General features: G+C 53.7%; 1 protein-coding gene across 2 annotated transcripts; it reads right to left on the bottom strand.

Annotated features, from left to right (window-relative positions):
• Positions 1–47: 47 nt before the first annotated feature.
• Positions 48–18,420, bottom strand: ATP13A1 (ATPase 13A1). Of its 2 annotated transcripts, XM_054183483.1 has the most exons (26): positions 18,054–18,420; positions 16,780–16,869; positions 16,292–16,482; positions 15,868–15,940; positions 15,384–15,539; positions 15,168–15,237; positions 14,105–14,211; positions 13,341–13,470; positions 13,040–13,095; positions 12,304–12,430; positions 11,908–12,045; positions 11,272–11,392; positions 10,436–10,593; positions 9,474–9,649; positions 8,333–8,443; positions 7,677–7,802; positions 7,238–7,346; positions 6,518–6,717; positions 5,638–5,734; positions 4,225–4,406; positions 3,816–3,930; positions 3,297–3,493; positions 2,673–2,815; positions 2,023–2,134; positions 1,643–1,786; positions 48–483 (listed from the first exon to the last, which is right to left on the bottom strand). In XM_054183483.1, the coding sequence occupies exons 1-26, from the start codon at positions 18,390–18,392 to the stop codon at positions 373–375; spliced, it is 3,579 nt and encodes a 1,192-aa protein (XP_054039458.1). In that variant the 5' UTR covers positions 18,393–18,420; the 3' UTR covers positions 48–372. The 2 variants fall into 2 exon arrangements, with proteins under 2 accessions (XP_054039458.1, XP_054039459.1); XM_054183484.1 differs by lacking the exon at positions 7,677–7,802.
• Positions 18,421–18,507: the final 87 nt, after the last annotated feature.

Here is an 18,507-nt window from a genome sequence, read left to right as displayed (position 1 = left end):
AAAACCACCACGAAGCTTCCAGCCCCACAAAGGAAGTTCCAAACGCCTTTCAAAATACAGCGATTCTCAGTTTAGTTACCAAATTCTGTAAACGTTTCCTTAAACCTTTAGGGCAGTACAAAACTCCCGAAAGTTGGTGATTGATAACGTCCCGGAAACATTAAAAAGTCAGGTTTTGATTCGCAAGAGGTGATTTCCGCATGATTTGGAAGAAAGTTTCCCCCCCGCCCCCACCCCGGCCCGCGTCTCGACAGGCTCAGAGTTATTTGTCAGAAGAATTTAGGATGATTCTCATGATGGCGAAAGGCGGCCCTGGGCGCCGGCGGTGGCGGAGCGCTGCCGGGGGGGACGGCGAGGACCTCGGAAGCCCTTTCAAGAAGGCACTTTAAGTTTTGCGCTCCCCAGCAGAAACTGAAGGATTCGGTCCACTAACAAGGCGAGGAAGAAATCAGCCAGCAACACTTGGGTGATCACCATCTTGAACTGGGAAAAGAAAGACAAGCCCTTCAGTCCCTCACCTCGGTTTCTCGGGCTTCTGCCTGGCGCGGCGCGACGTGACGTAAAAAAAAAAATGGCTAAATGGTAAAAACGTCACAGCACGCTGTAAAAATCCATAGAATCGCAGGATGCTTTGGGTTGGAAGGGCCCTCTCAAGGCCATCTAGCCATGGGCAGGGACATCTTCAACTAGAGCCTCGTCCAACCGGGCCTCGAGTGTTCCCAGGGATGGGACAGGCAGTTCCTCTGGGCAACCTGGGCCGGGATCCCACCACCCTCAGCGTGAAGAATTTTATCCAGAATCATGGACTGCTTTGGGTGGGAAGGGACCTTTGAGATCCCCCAGTTCCACCCCCTGCCCCGGGCAGGGCCACCTCCCACCAGCCCAGGTTGCCCAAAGTCCCGGCCAACCTGGCCTTGAACCCCTCCAGGGATGGGGCAGCCACAGCTTCTCTGGGCAACCTGGGCCAGGGGCTCACCCCCCTCACAGCCAAGAATTTCTTCCCAATTTCTAATCTAAATCTCCCCTTTTTCAGCTTAAAACCGTCCCCCCTCATCCCACGGCTCCCCTCCCTGATCCAGAGTCCCTTCCCGGCTTTCCCGGAGCCCCTTTAGGGACTGGAAGGGGCTCCAAGGTCTCCCCAGAGCCTTCTCTTCTCCGGGATGAACCCCCCAACTCAGCCCGGCCCCACAGCAGAGGGGCTCCAGCCCTCCCAGCATCTCCGGGGCCTCCTCCAGCCCCCCAGCGCCGCAGGGGGGGGGTCTCCCCAGAGCGGAGCAGAGGGGCAGAATCCCCCCCCTCGCCCTGCTGGGGATGGTAGCCCAGGTTGCTGGTGGCTTTCCGGACTACCAGCGCACGTTGCCGGCTCCCATTGAGCTTTTCCCCCCACCGACACCCCCAAGTCCTTCTCCTCAGGGCTGTTCTCCAGCCCTCCACCCCCCCAGGCTGCAGCGACACCCCAACGCTTCAGGAGAATTGCTCCCACGCCCTCTCACTTAAAGCTCTTTAGGCCGGTAGTGCTCCTGTGAGGAGTTCTCTGCCTGACATTCTACTGAAATCCTTACGATTCCTCTAGAGCTCCTGTTCTCTCACTGGGAAACCGCACGTAAAATTCAGCAGGGGCGGAGAAACGCCGCCGGCTCACCTCGGTAGGGATTTCTACCAAGCCAAACTGTTCGTTGAATTCGGGCGAAGAGCCCGTGAGAAGGCCCACGATGGCGAGTCCCGAAAGGACGATGCTCCACAGCAAAGGTTTGTTCTCGCGTAGACTCTCCATAAAAGGATGGCCCTGAAACACAGCGGGGAGAAAGCGTGAGCAGGGGCGAGGCCGTAAGTCGGAGAAAATTCCACTGGGGACACTCGGCTCCTTCCGATTTGGTGCAAAAAGAGGGAGATTTCCCCCCCCGCCCCCCGCAGAGCACTGACAAAAGGGAGCTGGTGATCCGAGAACAGCATCGCTTTGCGTTGTCGCGCCTCAATTAATTACAAAATCGCGTCTCCGGTGCGGCTGGAGCCGTGACTTGCCTTGTAGTTGATAGCGAAGGTGGCCATCTGCATCGCCATCGACATGATGTAGACGGTGCTGTTCACGAGGCTGGGCTCAAACTCCTTGTACAGATCCACAAACTCCTCCTGCCTGAAGGGAAACAAAGCTGGGGATCAGCGGACCAGGCTCGGAACCACCAGGAATATTTATCTTCCCTTGAGTAGCCCCCCCGACCCCAGTTTATTTAAGTTCCGTTGGGCAAAACCCGTTTGTTCCCAAATACGTGCGCGGGTGAGAGCGCGGCTGCAGCTGCTGGTTTTTTCACAACATGAAATTCAAGTGGAAAAAAAAAATACGTTTTGGGGTTTTTTTTTGTGTTTTTCTTCGTAAGTTTTCCAGAAATCCACCTCATCGGTGTCATTTCTACTTCCCTTGCCCGTGGGGACAGCAGGCATCGGAACTGCCACGGATCACCCACCGTATTCCCACCCGTTGCGTCGCGTCCTCGCCACGCCGAGCCGCACGCGCTCTGCGTACAGCTCGAAAACGCTTTTTCTGGCCCGTGGCTAAACACGTCAAACTCCCGAAGCTCGCTAAAGTGTTCCCAGAAAGGGCAACCGGAGGAAAAAATAAAATAAAAAAAAAATAAAAAAATAAAAATCGGGGTGTCGGAGGAAGAGAGACTCACTTGGACTCGCTGCGGGCCTGGGCTCCGCGGTAGAGGTAAACCAGGCTGAGGAAATGCACGAGGAACTGCAGCAGCACCGTCAGCACCGTGTAGAGGTTGAAGATGTTTGGCAGCGGGCGCTCCTTGGAAAGCGTCTTCAAAGGCTGGGAGAGAAAAGCAAAGCGGGGGGTCAGACTCGCGTGGTTTCTGACCACCTCGAGGCAGTTTTCCAGCAGAATCCGACTGAAGTTTGTTTTGTGCTTCTCAGGAAAATCCTGCAAGGATTCCACCTTCGGGCGAAGGCGAGAGCCGCAGCTGAACCGGCGCAGGCACCAGGCTCAGTGCAACCATTTACCGGCGTTTTTATCTTCCCACCCGCTCGTCCTCTAACCTGAACAAAGCCTCCCCCGCCATCGCAAGAAGTTCCCTTTGGCAAGCGCCGGCCCCAGGAGCCTCCCAAATCCAGGGGAATGAAAAAGAATTATATAAAAAAAAAAAAAAAAAAAAAAAATCACCTTCTTCAGCACTGTGGACTGTTAACTTATTAAAATAAATGGGTTTTTTTGGTTTGTTTTGGGAGAGAGATGCTCTGTCGGTAATCCCGATACGGCTGACATCGGCCGGCCGCCGTCCCCCCCCCCTTACCTTCGACCTGGAGATGAAGAGGAAGCAGCCGGCCAAGAGCAGACCCTGCAGCGTGGCCTGAAAATCGCTGAACTTCACCCCTTCCAGGTAGAGGACGCTCTGGCTGTAAGCGAGGATCAGGGCGTTCAGGGCAAGGATCTTGAACATTTGGAGGGTTGTCACTAGCGTGCAACGGCCTTGCTTGATCACGTGGCAGACTGAGGAGCAAGAGGAAGCAGCGTTTGGAAACAAAACGGGTTGGGGGGCTTCGTCCCTCAGTCTTCTCCTTTTCCGAAGCGGTGCGGAGGGAAGGTAACCCCTCGCCTCCCCATCCAAGAAACACACACACACACCCACACACACACGCACCCCCGGGGGTTGCTCAGCACAAAAAGCTGACAAAGCCAGAGGTTTGGGGGCGTTTCTCACCACCCCACGCCCTCTGTCTTGGCTTCTTTCAGATCTAGGCTCGTTCCCCCCGGGGGGAACGCGGCCGCGGGGAGACGCGGGCGAGCGGTTCAGCTCCCGGCAGGCACTTACTGCACTGAATGGAGGAGAGCTTGGAGGTAAAGGGGGCCGCGATGCTGGCATCCCCCAGCTTCACCACTGGTACACGCTCCTCTTCCAAATCCTTCAGGACCTGACTGATCCGCTCCTGCGGGCGAATAAAAGAAAGATGGACCAAAGATGATCTCGTACTATCCTCTCCCACGTCCCCCCCCCCTGCCAAGGTGAGGCCGAGAAGCCTTCCCGCGTGCAGCATCAGCTCCGTGGCCGGCTGGGAAAGCAGCTCCTCCTCTGCCCGAATCCGTCCTGTTATTTCAGGGTGAGAAGCAGAAAAGCTGGTCTTTTCCCAGCGCCTCCCGCCATTCCCTGAATTAGCAGTAAAGCAGGGGAGGAACAAAGAGCGAGGATAAATTAATGGGCTTTTAAACGTCTGGTTACCGACCCTCTGGATGGCCAGCTGCTCCTCTCTCTGGGACAGGACCCTGTGCTTGGCGCCGCGGGACGTGGGCTTCACGGCCCCGCTCCCCACCGACGGCGGGGCAGGTCTCCCGTCGCTGGGTCCCTCTCGGGTTCTTTTCTTCCGCTCGGGCAGCCTCTCGGGAGCGTTTGCCAGCAGCGCCACTCCTGTAGGAGCGTAAAAGCAGGGGAAAAAAGGGCTGTAATCCCTTCGCCGGCAGAGCGTTTCCACGCAGCAGGAAGCCCAGCTGCTATTTACACCTGGAGTCGGGCGGGTTACGCAGGGATTTCAGAGACGTTACACTTCCTGAAGTAAAGATTAGGGAAAAATAAAGAGAGACAGACTCTTTCTCCCAGTTAATTCCTGCTGGTGCGCAGGCCGCGGGTATTCCACCAGCGCAGAGATCCTTCTTCTTTTTGTTAGTTTATGCCACCAAACGATGTTGGTCAGATCGATCCTGGACCTGGACAGGCTGGATCCATGGGCCAAGGCCAACTGTAGGAGGTTTAATAAGGCCAAGTGCCGGGTCCTGCCTTTTGGTCACAACAACCCCAAGCAACGCTACGGGCTTGGGGCAGAGCGGCTGGAAAGCTGCCCGGCAGAAAAGGACCTGGGGGGGCTGGTGGACGGCCAGCTTGACACGAGCCAGCAGCGTGCCCAGGTGGCCAAGAAGGCCAACAACATCCTGGCTTGTATCAGGAACAGCGTGGCCAGCAGGAGCAGGGAAGGGATGATGCCTCTGTACTGGGCGCTGGCGAGGCCTCACCTCGAGTGCTGTGTTCAGTTCTGGGCCCCTCTGTACGAGAGGGACGTTGAGGTGCTGGAGCGTGTCCAGAGGAGAGCGACCAGGCTGGGGAGGGGTCTGGAGACCAGGGCATGTGAGGAGAGGCCGAGGGAGCTGGGCATGTTTAGCTTGGAGAAGAGGAGGCTGAGGGGAGACCTCGTTGCCCTCTACAACTCCCTGAAAGGAGGGTGGAGAGAGGTGCGTGGTGGCCTCTTCTCCCAGGGGAATAACGACAGGACCAGAGGAAATGGTCTGAAGTTGCGGCAGGGGAGGTTTAGGTTAGATATCAGGAAGAATTCCTTTCCTGAAAGAGCGGTCAGGCACTGGAACGGCCTGCCCAGGGAGGGGGTTGAGAACCCATCCCTAGAGGTGTTTAAGAAACGTCTAGATGGGGCACTTCAGGGCATGCTCTAGTGGCAGAGATTGTAGGTTGGTTTTTATTTTGCGTGTGTATGGTTGGACTCGATGATCTCAAAGGGCCTTTCCAACCATGAAGATTCTATGATTCTATGATCCCAGCCCTGAAAACGCCAGAGAAACAGCGCTGGGTTTGCGTTTAGGAACGCTAGCCGAACTCAGCCAGGGGCACGCGTGAGTCCTGCCTGCGGACTCACCCACATCTGCGTGTTTCAGAGCTCCGACGTCATTAGTGCCATCCCCACACATCAGCGTGACGTAGCCCAGGCTCTTCAAAGTAGTGATTACAAACTCCTGCAAAAAACAAAACAAAACAAAACCCAAAAAACCCCGTGGAGTGAGCGCTGGCAGCCCGCGCGCTCCGATACGCTGCTCTCTGGGCTTGGTCAAGTGCTTCTGTTCTGCAGGAACTCGCTGGCCTCACCCCCAGATTCCCAAAAGCTTCACCTTCCGGCTCCGTTTGAGGAGCGCAGAGCTAGAACGGGCCAAGGGGCTCAGGACTCGTTAGGATAACACCATGGCTCGGCTTCCTGCCGGCTTGGCTATCGGGAGAGGTTACGCTGCTTTGCAGAAAACCGCTTTAACGTGAAGCACGTGCCAGCAGCTACGCGGCTCCAGATGAAAACCCTGCCAAAATGATGCTGAGGGGACGGGAACATCTCTCTGATGAAGAAAAGCCGAGGGATTTGGGGCTTTTTGTCTGGAAAAAAGACGGCTGAGGGGGGATCTTAAAGGGTGGGTGTCAGGAGGATGGGGCCAGGCTCTTCTCAGTGGTGCCCGGGGACAGGACAAGGGGTAACGGGCACAAACGTGAGCATGGGAAGTTCCACCTAAACACGAGGAGGAACTTCTTGACTCTGCGGGTGGCAGAGCCCTGGCACAGGCTGCCCAGAGAGGTGGGGGAGTCTCCGTCTGTGGAGCCATCCCAAACCCGCCCGGACGCGTTCCTGTGCCGCCTGCTCTGGGTGACCCTGCTCTGGACGGGGTTGGAGGAGATGATCTCCAGAGGGCCCTTCCAACCCTACGGTTCTATGATTCTATGAAAACCGGGTTTTACCAGCAGCTGAAACCTCTCACCTTCTGCTTCGGCACCACTCTGGCGAACACCTGGATGTGCGGTATGAGTTTCAGCAGCTGCTGTCTGTTCACGGACTGCAGGTGAGAGAGACCTTCCCCGGTGACGCACAGGTCGTATCGCTGCGTCAGCTCTCGCAAAGAGGCCGGCAAGAGCGGGAGCACGACAGCGCCGTCGATGGACTGCCACTGCCAGCTGGAGCCTGGAAAGAGATGCGAGAGCTTGACGTGAGCGTGCCTGTGAGGTGCCCGGCTGTGAGAAACGCTCCCAGCCGCCCCGCAGACGCTGCCCCTGGCGTTTGCAGCCCCTCAGCACTACGGACATGAGACCCTTCACTTTTCAGGACAGCGACGTGCCCACCTCCCTCTAGGTACAGCCTTTATGTGGACCCTGCAGTCAGTGACACGGCTCTCGGCTTCCCTGGGTGGGCTCAGAACCTGCCCAGCCTTCAAGCTGCCGTTATTTTTATTATTTTGGTGCTCAGACAGCTCGGTTTAGGAGCTGCAGAGAACGGATGGAGCTTGCAGAGTAACTCCAAGGCAGAGAAGAGAGGGGCAAAGGACAGAGGGTTATCTGGGATGCCGGAAAGCGAGTAGTTTCCCTTATCAGCACCCAGCAGCAGCGCTAATAGCACGTGGCTGACTTTGACACAAGGCCCCAGGAGGGTTGTGGCCGTTGTCCTCCAAAAGGCAGAGCCATTTCTCTTGCAGGGGACGGGTCACCTTTGTTCGCGGGAGGCTGCAGAATGAGGGTGTGCTCCCTCTGGAGGAAGTGGAGCTCCCGGGCTACGTGGCAGGCGGTGAGAGGATTGTCTCCCGTTATCATCACTACCTGAGGGGAAAGCCAAAGGGGTCAAAAATCAGTTCCGGGTGGATAAGCGGCACTTCCCAGCGAGTTTTCTTTACGCTGAAAAGCCTTCTGCCAAGCTTGGATGCTGGGGACATTCCCCTAAGGAGATGCAGCTCTGCGCAGCACCCTGCCGAAAGGTTTACTCTCTGGGCCAGGGCAAATCCCACCCCAAAATAACATTATATCCACAAGGTCTCTTTGCCTTCACCACGAGGAAGCCTTTGCCCTCGCTTCACAAAGGCCTCCGGTGCTGGAATTCCACATGCCAAACACCGCAGCTACCAGTAAGGCCAGGATGCTGCCGAGGCTTACGTGGTGCGACGCGTTTTGGATCTCCCTGATGACGGATTTGGAATCGGCTTTGAGAGGACAGGAAACCACAATGAATCCAACAAATCTAAGATCACACTCCAAAGTTTCACGCTTCATCTCTCTCACCTGCCAAAGCAAATCGGCAAAGAGTGTTACCTGCTGCTCTGTCGCAGCAATCCCGTTTTCCAAAGGGTGATTCCTGGCAATCAAAGCATCACTAGAAACGGAACCGGTGCTCTGAGACGCGGGGGGCACCCCTGCACCATGCCCAGCTCCTCTAGAAGGAAGGCTTTTTTGGCACAAAGCTCCGGAGATGGCCCTGAAAACACTTACGCGTCCCCATCCCCACCTAAAGCCAGGCTTGCAGCTAAAAAGTTCAACGCTAAGCCTCTTCGATTGCTACAAGGGAAGAGCAGACCCCGCTTTACGAAGGGAGAAACCAGAAGAATTGATCAACGATGCACAGGAATTCAAAGCTGGGAGCACAACGCAGAGGCTGCGATTTTTCCGGAAGATTCAGATCGTAAAAACAACGCGCTTAACAGCAACTTTGGGCGACCGCATCCCGAAAGAGTCCCAAGCCCTCTTCCCTGCTCGCACCGCCTCCGTTTCCTTTAACAGGAGCTCGATTTCAAGGCTTAAGCAGCCAGATGTACCTGCTGGTGAGTGAGGTGGCCCAGTTCTTTGTAGCCAAGGGCCAGCACTCTTGCCCCCTCGTGTGAAATTTCCGTGTGGACAGCGTGATAGTTGCTTGGGCACTGAGACAACTAGAGAAGGCGTGGGGAAAAACATGGGGTTAATGCAGTTCCAAACACAGTTCAGCAGCACATTCCAGCATTTCACGGTAAATATGCGAACAGGGGGAAAGAGACACCTTTAGGAGGGTCCCTCACCATCAGGGGCAAACCAGGAGATTCCCCGGATCCAGCCCTCTGCCGTCAGCAAAAGCCAGAGGGCCGGGAGCGCGTACGGTGAGACATTCGGACCTCACTGGGATTAGCCTGAAACTCCCCAGTTTGTTTTCAGGCAGGGGTTCGCTGTGCAGGATGAAATCCCTACATCATGTGGGTTCACGGCGTGGCAGCGTGTCCCGGTGTGAGCGACACAGGACTAATTTTCCCTTCTAAGGCTTGGGAAAACCGCGCTTTTAGAAGACTCCGGTGCCTGAATTGGTGGCAATATTTAGTTTATAGCCAGCTCTGGGATGTGGGGTTCATGATCTCAGTGTTTGAGCTCCCCAGGTGCGGGGATGAGGAGGAGCGAGACCCAGGCACTCGACCCAAGCTGCCAACAGGATTATTTTATACCGTGAACATCACTTTATATGGAGATTAGAAAGTTTGCTGAGGAGTTGCCTCTCTCTTTCCCTTGATGGCTGCCATCCTGAGAACTCCTCGCCCCGGTGCCGGAGCCCTGAGCCCTTCCCTTCCTCCCGAAGCTGCAGCGCTGGCAGTGTCCCACATTTGCCATCCCCTGCCGGGAGCGCCCGGCTTCCTCCTGATAGAATGGGCTGAGTATAATTGGTATCGGGATCAAAATAAGTTCTTTAGAGTTATTAGGTATCTAGTCTTATTCTATTAAATCTGTTTACATTTCAACCCTTGGGTTTCCTTGTTTTTCCCCCCCCACCGATTCCCATTCCCGGCGTGGGAGAGGTCATCAGGTGGTAGAATAAACGTCTAAACCACAATGAATTTGTTGCGGGTTCCTCGAAGCGGAACGCAGGGACAAGCAGAGGCAGAAGGGGACGAGCCCAGGTGCTAGAGAAGGCCCTTCCTCTCCTAGAGATGCGCTCACCATTTTGTGCAGCGTCTCTGGGGCCCCTTTCACAGCTGCAATGTAACAGAGATCAGTCGAGCCGATCTTCTCGTACGACGCCAAGACAGACATTCTTTTCAGGGCACTGGCAAAATGAAAGCGCTGGTGAATTTTCAGTCCCTGAGTTTTAATACTTCTGGAGAAAACTTTCTCATCTGGAAACAAACAGATCAGGAAATCCTGAAAGGTTTCTCGGTATCAAAAGCAACATTCCCAAAGGAACCCGTAGGTCACCGAGATCATATAAATTTCCTCTCCTTAGATAAAAGCATACAGAGGTGGGAATTCTCCCTCGTGCCAAGAATTAAGGGACAAAACCAATCCGAAAACCTACGTGCATTGATATGAATACAGCAGGTTGAAGGTGTATTTCCAGCAGATATTATTATCGCAGGTAAAAACCCAGAAGCAAAAAAACCACAAGAGCGGGATACGTATATAATATTTCTGGAAGATTTCTACGTCAGTTACCTGTGCACGCGAAAGCCAAGAAAACAGAGCAGGAAGGCTCCAGAGAGACGTCCCGCAGCCCATGCTGAAACCCACACCCGTCACGTTCTCACCGCTGCGACCTGCGCTGTCACGCCCTGGTCTTACTGGGTCGGCAAAATTGGAATTAAAGACGCCAACCCGAGCATGTGGCCAGTTGCAGAACGCGGCGTCTGCAGTCCCGAGAACAAACTTCTGCTATTTGTTGTCCTTCAGACATGCAGTGCAAGGATTTCCACCGCCCCAAATCAGTTTCTGGGATCATAACCAGCCGGAATTCGCTCCTTGCTGGCATGAGGCATAGGAAATCTCCATAGACTAGCTAACTTCTCGCTCAGAACTGACAAAAACAGCGTTATCATCATCATCCCCCCAAAAAAACCCACCCCAAAGCATACGTAAGCGGAGCTCATGTAACAATCAGGGAGGAGTGAGAATCCCAAAGGATTTACCTTTGGTCAGGGTCCAGTCCACAGCCATCAACATCGCCTTCTCCAAGGGGTCTCCCACCAGCGTCCCGTCATCCAACTGCACAAGGGAGTGGCAAGTAGCAATGGCTCGGTGGGTTTCTACAGGGATGTCAGATACTGGCGTCACCTCCTTCCCGTCCCTGCAGCATAAAAAAAAAAAAAAAAAAAAAGAGAGACTGCCCACGTTTAACAGACCCCATTCATGTTATCCCAGACAAATGCTGGATTTTTTCCCAGCAAAAGAAAAAAAAACAAAACCAAAACCAAAAAACCATTCCTACTCTAACACAGTAAACAGCGGAGCTTCTCACGGGGAGATCAAAGCCATAGGAAATCTGGCGCCGGCTCAACGGCAAACGGTGCCAAAGCCCATCGTTTTCGCCAGTCTTCCGAAGCAAACTTGATTCAAACAGAACACTCGGAGCAGAGGCTTGAACGAACGCATTTAAGTAACCGTAGAATCAAAGGACTCTTGATGTCTCTCTGCCGCAGAATCTGGCCTTCAGGCACAGTTCATTACGGCAGCGGAATGAGAAAACAGGATGCTGCTGCATGGAAGAGCAGCGAAGACCTCGGTTCCATAAAAACCCTGTGTAAGAAGTCCCTCCCAAGACAATTAAATTCACAAATCCTGAGCCCACAGTCGTTGCCAGAGACCAACAACCCCCCTCTCCTTCCGCTCCAATCCACTTCCTTCACTCTCCAAACCCCCGATTATCTTCTCTTCTCCACTGGGATGGGATTTCACTTGGGCCTGAGGAGTTCCCGCCGTGCCCAAAGCCCAGCAAACCACGTAACGAAAATCCCCCAGGACCTACCTGAGCCCAGCTACTCCTCTCACGACGAGGTGGTCGCTGGTTAATGTGCCCGTTTTATCGAAACAGCAAACTTGCACTTTGCCTGCGAAGGGGATGCGGAAGGGCTCCGTACAGTACACATCTGGAAGAGAGGAGAGGAAACTCTGTGAGAGACGAGCTACAGCAAAGCCAGGAGAGGATGCTCGGCGGCTTTTACCACAAGACAGGAGCCATCAACGGGGTTCTCAGCTGGAGTTACCGAACCCTCAACTCCCCATTTGGAATTTTTGTGGCGTTTGAAACCGGAACAGACACCGAGGGATGCAGTCCAACAGTCCCTGACCTCCCTATTATTCCATATATAGGAACCTGCTCGATGCAGAACTGCAGGACTGTCGAGCAAGCCAACTTTTGTATGAAGACATTCCCTCCTACACTTGATTTAGGACCCACTTCAAAGCACACAACTCCTAAATTCTTCGGGATTTAAACCCCCTCCCACACACCAGCTCCAAACCCCGTACTCTCACTGAGCAGAAACTGAGAAGACTACAGGAATTTCACACTCGTTTCCTCGCTGACACACACCCCCCCCCCCGGTTCCAGGCACAAGAAAACAGTCCCATTTTTGTTTCTGTGTTTAGGCTCGGTACTTACAGAGCTTGGCCAAGGCGATGAGGGAGGTGTTGACGGCCAGAGAGAGCTCGATGGGAAGCTCAGGTGGAACAACCGACGTCAGTATTAAAGTACACTCCAGGAAGAGCTTGTACCGGTTCCTGCTAGGATCCTTGGTGCCTAGGGAATGAGACGGGAGAGATGGATATCTCCTCGTCCTCGGACTGCGTGCCCCACAGAGCTAAGGTGAGTACCACAAAGAAGCTCACCTACCTAGGAAGGGCTGCGGGAGGGCAAGAAAAGCATCCAGAATGCAGTGTGGGCCCCTACACTGAACCACTGGCGCAGCCCAACCCAGCTATTGTAACTCTCAGAAATTACGTCAACTTTGGTACAAGTCCTGGGTAGAGACCTGGAAGAGGCAAGAAGAAATCTCACCTTCGATCCAGACGTATGCTGCAGCAGCAATGGCAAAGACCAGCAGGAACAGGATGAAAATGAAGGTCTCTAAGTTATTGGCTGTCACTCTCTTCACCCCAAAGAGGATTGTACGTAGCAATTTCCCCTGAGAAGAACAGCCTTCAGTGCAAGAAGCCACCTCTGCAGCATGCAGCAGTTTGTTAAAAATAGCTATGAAACCCAATTTTAAAGTTACACTCGGGTGTTTCGGTGCCAGAGCCTGAAAATTACTTCTGCGATCTAGGCAGCAGCCCAGAGTCACCCATAATTAATCTGTTAAAAAAAAAAAAACCAAAACCCAACCCCAAACTCGTCGCTACATCATTAAGCCGATGATTTCTTTGAAGCAGTCTCCAATTTTCAATTGAAAAAGCTCACTTTCACATCCCTAGTCTCTACAAACACACTTAATTGCCTTTTTCCAACAATCATCATTACAGAAACAGGGATAACCAGGAGCCGAAGCATGTACATCATGGGGGCAGTCACAACAGGAACCCTGACTCCCGACTCCCGGGCTTCCGCATCAACCAGCGGACTATTTATTTGACACGCAGGGAAAAGACCGACCTTAATTCATTCCTCTTCCAAACCCAAGTAATTCTGAGGCCCCGATTTGTATTTTCCCACTGCTGTGTTTCGTAAGGATTTCCTTACAGCGAAGCGGCTGAACGGCACGACCGGCGTCACCGACAAAGACAGGTTGAAATCTCACCTGAGATGTGTTGAAGCCGGTCCTCAGAGCATACGCCACGCAGCCATTATCGACAGCTGGAGCAGGAATGAAGACAGCAAGCTTAGCATCCACCTTTTATAGGCTTATCACAGAGAGAATACACTTGAAGCTACGCCCTCCTCTCACTTACAAAAAGGAAGAAATAATCCAAGTAAACTCTTAGCAACCAGGCCAGAGAGACCGACTCAACGACATCCTCCAAAAATTGCAGCAAAGCCACTTAAAATAGATCTACGGTACAAGACGAGCCTTCTCGGAGGGAATTTGTGCAGGTACGTACGTTTCAGTCCTGTGCTGGCTTTCTGGGGCGGGATGTGCTGCACCACTTTTGTTCCCCCAAATATGATGTGTAGGCGGGAGTCCGTCTGCATGTCCAAGACGTGCTCTGGACTGAGATCCTCCACAGGCTCCTGCGGGACAACGCGCAGCTCTCAGATTCACAGCTATCAACATGGAAACTTCCAGCGCTCCTTCCTGTTCTTATCCCTCAAGACGCTCTCACTTCGGCCAAAGGTGGCCCGAGCTGAACCTAGACCCTCACGTGCCATTCAGCTCCCGATCGCTCTGGGTTTAGAGCCTGGCATCTGGGGAAATTCTGGTTTCGGGAGACTAGTTCACCCTTGGCACACTGAATTCAGCAACGGAGGCTCTGCAAGCATTACTTTATCATTTTTAAGCCACCCACTGGCACAAAAAGGAGGAATATTAAGGGTTTTGAAGTGCTTTACACTTGTTCCTCCTCCCACCTCTACCCAGCCAAAGGAATCCGGACTGGGGAATGCGTAGGAGGGCGATGGCATGCCCACACGACGGAGTTCAGACCCAAAGGCCGGAGACACGGCCAGACAAAACAGCCACTTCTGTTTCTCATTTACCAGAGACCATCCATCACTGGTAGGGAGCAGGTAACAAACAGACCAGGTTGCTCGGGCCAGCATTCACACAAAGAAACTAAGTGGCACTCGCCGATGCTGCAGCGGCTTGAATATTTGTACTTTTCCAGGTTGCAAGAAAGGGACAGGACAGAGGACGTCTCACACAGACCTTCATCTGCGGCACGGACTCTCCCGTCAGCATAGCTTCATCTACAATACACCTGCCACGTAACAGCAGCACGTCACACGGCACTAGGTTTTCGTGAGGAGATCGGCCTGCAATTCAAAAATTAAAACTGAGAAGGAGCTCAAAGGCAGAAGCAACTATCATTTGGCGATTCATCCGGCAGGGCACAGCTCTCCTTCAGTTTAGCGGAGATACAGGAGATTCCTAAAGCTTCCGATCTCTCACGGCTGCCACGTCTACCACAGCATGTACCCACTCAGCATGGCTGAGAACCAAAAGGGTCTGAAGGTTATCAAGTCTCTTTTGACACCAGGAAAGTTTAAAATGAAGTCACTTAGTTCTTATTGCTGCTCAGGCTTCAAAGACCGACACCACAGCCTGGGGTAACACAACATTAACAAGGAAAAGAGGGTTAAGGGAGATCTGCCCTTCCCCTTTTCGTTCCAGGAAGATATTGTCAGGCGGAAGGGAACTCTTCACCTTCACAACCCTAAACTGAAGAATCTGAGGCTGATTTATCTAGGTATTTACCCTTCTTGGGGAGAGCTAGCCAGTCCAAGAGATCACAGAATGGTTAGAGTTGGAAGGGACCTTAAAGACCCTCCAGTGCCACCCCCTGCCCTGGGCAGGGCCACCTCCCACCAGCCCAGGTTGCTCCAAGCCCCGGCCAACCTGGCCTCGAACCCCTCCAGGGATGGGGCAGCCACAGCTTCTCTGGGCAACCTGGGCCAGCGTCTCACCGCCCTCACAGCCAAGAATTTCTTCCCCAGATCTCATCTAAATCTCCGCTCTTCCAGTTTCAAACCATCCCCTCCCTGATCCAGAGTCCCTCCCCAGCTTTCCTGGAGCCCCCTTTAAGAGCCAGCCCAAGGATTAATCTCTCAGAGCCTTGAATTGTGACACCTACGAATCAAAAGTCCTCGAAAGCACCTGATCAAGACCATTAGATTTTTATGCCTAATCCAATTCACTGCATAACTTAACGCGCTGGAAGGAATCTGATTGGAAACAAGCTTTTGCTTACAACCACGATGGAAGTCCTTACCAATGGAAACGATATCCCCTGGAATAATCTCATCACTGGAAATGGGGCGCCACTTGCGGTTTCTGTAAACCTGCGTGATAAAAAACAAAAAGCACTTTGAGAAGCCCTGCACGCGCCAGAAGGATCAGAGGAGAAAAGGCGGAAAAAGGAATATCAGATCAGTAAGAGACAGCTACAGCAAAAACTTCATCCACAATCCTCTCTGGGTCCAATTACCTGGATCATGTAGGGCTTGTTGCCCATTTTTCGAATCTCCGACATGTTCCTCATTTGCTGCTGGACCAGAGAAGCTTCAAACGCAACCAACATGGAGAGGGTGAAAACACTGTAATACCAGTATTCATCCAAGCACCACAAACCCACGCAGAACACCTGGGGGGAGAACAGAGCACAGAAGTTATTCTAACCTCCCTCAGAAAAGAAAAGCCTTCCATTTCTAGGATTTTTTTTTTTAAAGCTAACTTGGTACACGTTTCATTGTAGGAAACCAGAAAACCAGAAAAATCACAGTAAGTCGTTAGGGAGAAACAGGGTCGTTCCCAGAAGTAAAATCAATATTACAGTGCAAGAACAGCATCTGTGCCCGATTTTAGAAAGCTGCCAGCAGATTTATGGCTCTCAGGCCAGGACTGTAAGGAATTCTCGTGGTTTTTTTTAGCGGGGAGAAGTATTTACAGCTCTTTTTGTTTGCTCATTTTACCTGAAAGATGAAGAATGGAGCTGTAGCTCTTTCTTTAAAGAGTTCCAAGAACTCCGGCACCACCATCTCAGCCCTGGGAAAGAATTGAATCCTTATTAACCTAAAAGTTCCAGATTCTCAGCAAAAGCCCAACCCAAAAGGCACCTGCAGCCCCTGGTGTCACACCAGGCTGTACTCCTGAATGTCCACGATCTCTCTATTTTCCATCACTTAGTTTCAGTTAATTTATTATACGCAATTAATTTCCATCTATAGCCCAACCTGGAGAAAACCCCTCTGTCCGATACCACTCTCTGTCCTTAAAGGAATCTGAAGCAAGTGCTGGGAGCAACTGAAATTTAAAAACCGGGGCTACAACTGTGGTCCAACACCTTTGTTCCTGACACAACTTCGGCAAAGAGAGATCTGCACCTGGAAAACTCACTTGTTTGTACCGTATTTCTTCTCAGCTGCTCGGATATCTTTGTCCTCCTGATAACCTCGGGCATTCTGGTAGTAACAAAGGGGATGTTCCACAGGGAAAGCTACAGGAAGAAACTGTTTCTTGCCGTCTGTCTCATACGAGTATTTGATTTTCTGAAATTCAAAGGAAAGGGCTTCCTGCCCATCCTCGCCCTGCAGAGAGGGAGAAAAAACCAACCAGTTGAACACACCCCAAAGACTTCGCTCCACACATCATCTGGTCTGAAGAAGGAAAGAAGCCCCAACGACCCTACATCTATAATTCTGCTTGTGGTACACACACCGGGAAACACTGTGCAATCTCCAACATCCCCGTTTTTCATTGACTGCAGCTGATTTTTCCCTAATTACTTAAGTTAAAAGCCAATAAATGGCAGGCTGACGGCACGACTTAGCAGTTCCCTGGCACACGACAAGCGTCGGCTCTGCAGCTGACAGCCGTGTCCTTACCTGGTCTCTGTGGAGTGGCACCAGTTCTACTGAGCCGTTATTTGGGGTTGGCACAACTTTAGCCAATGTGGCTTTCTTAGGACAAGGTTCCTGAAACACAAACAAGACACGCTTCGTAAAGCAGATCACAGACCCCGAATTTCAACGAGTCAGGAGGAATTCTTGCTGGGTCACATTAAGTCACACAGAGAAAAGAGCTCTTTGCAGCCCGGTGCTTTTCCAAAGCCATTGTTAGAACCAAAAACATTTCGATGACAACAATCCATCCCCAAAATCGTACCCTACCACCAAAAGAAGTATATTCTGTACTTCACTTGCAGTTAATGCAGGTATAGCCGTCAGTAAGACACGGTTACAATAGCGATGGCAAAAATGGCAACCAGCTGGTCCATTGTCAAAAGACAGAACAATCAACACTAGCAAAGGCAGTGAGACGCCTCCCTGAGCTCTCAACTCATCCCAGGCTGCCTGCGTGCAGACACATTGCTGGGCTCCCCGACGCTGCTCTGGGGCCTGCCGAACACAGGCACTTCTCAGACAATCATAGGATGGTTTGAGTTAGGAAGGGGCTTAAAGACCCACCAGTGTCACCCCTGCCCTGGGCAGGGCCACCTCCCACCAGCCCAGGCTGCTCCAAGCCCCATCCAATCTGGCCTTGAACCCCTCCAGGGATGGGGCAGCCACAGCTTCTCTGGGCAACCTGGGCCAGGGGCTCACCACCCTCACAGCCAAGAATTTCTTCCCCAGATCTCATCTAAATCTCCCCTCTTCCAGTTTAAGACCATCCCCCCTCATCCCACGGCTCCCCTCCCTGATCCAGAGTCCCTCCCCAGCTTTCCCGGAGCCCCTTTAGGGACTGGAAGGGGCTGGAAGGTCTCCCCGGAGCCTTCTCTTCTCCAGGCTGAACCCCCCCAACTCTCTCAGCCCACCCCACGGCAGAGGGGCTCCAGCCCTCTCCTTCCCCCCGCCAGCACGCAGCCACGCTGCCCAAGCCCAGCTAAAGGGAGAAGTATTTCCGTGCAAAGCGGATCCTCACGCCCCTCACCCTCACCGCGCTCGCCGGGGCTCTTACATGGCCGATGCGGCTCTGCCACGTCGCAAGAAACTTCGGCTCCCCCCAGCAGAAGACCGAACGCCCCCGCGCCCTCAGCTACCCCCGCACGACAGGAGAGCCCGCGGGGGGCGGCAAGAACCTCCCCGCGCTGCCGGCGGGCAGCCCCGGAGGATTCTCTAGCGCGACCCAGCCCCGCCGCACCGGCAGCCCCGGGACTCACCCGGACGCAGGTGAGGGCGCAGTGAGCGTGCACCGACCACAGCCCCGAGAGCGCCGTCAGCAGATGGACCACACCGATGGCGGCGAGCGTCAGCAACGCGGCCTCGGGGGGCGCGGGACCCGGGCCCGGCCTCGGGCCTTCCTCCTCCGACACCGCCGCCGCCTCCGCCTCCCCCCATGCCGCCCACACGCGGGGTCCCCACAGCCACAACCAGGCCGGGTAGAGCCCCGCCACGAAGGGCAACACAGTGCCGTGGAGGAGCCGCGGCCGCCGGCGGTAAAGCGTTACCGACGAGACCAGCTCGTCCACGGGACCCGGTTCCGGGCCGCCCGCCACCATCTTGCGAGAGACCTCAACGACCCACTTCCGGTTCCCGGGGAGGGGGGGGCGCCCAGCGCCTGCGCAGTGGGCGGCTCGAGCGGCGCATCCTCGTCACTGCGCATGCGTAGCCACC

The sequence above is a fragment of the Rissa tridactyla genome, chromosome 25, assembly GCF_028500815.1.
Source record: "Rissa tridactyla isolate bRisTri1 chromosome 25, bRisTri1.patW.cur.20221130, whole genome shotgun sequence".
Taxonomy (NCBI): Eukaryota; Metazoa; Chordata; class Aves; order Charadriiformes; family Laridae; genus Rissa; species Rissa tridactyla.
Note: the sequence above shows the minus strand (reverse complement) of the source record. Positions and strands in the feature narration are given on the sequence as shown.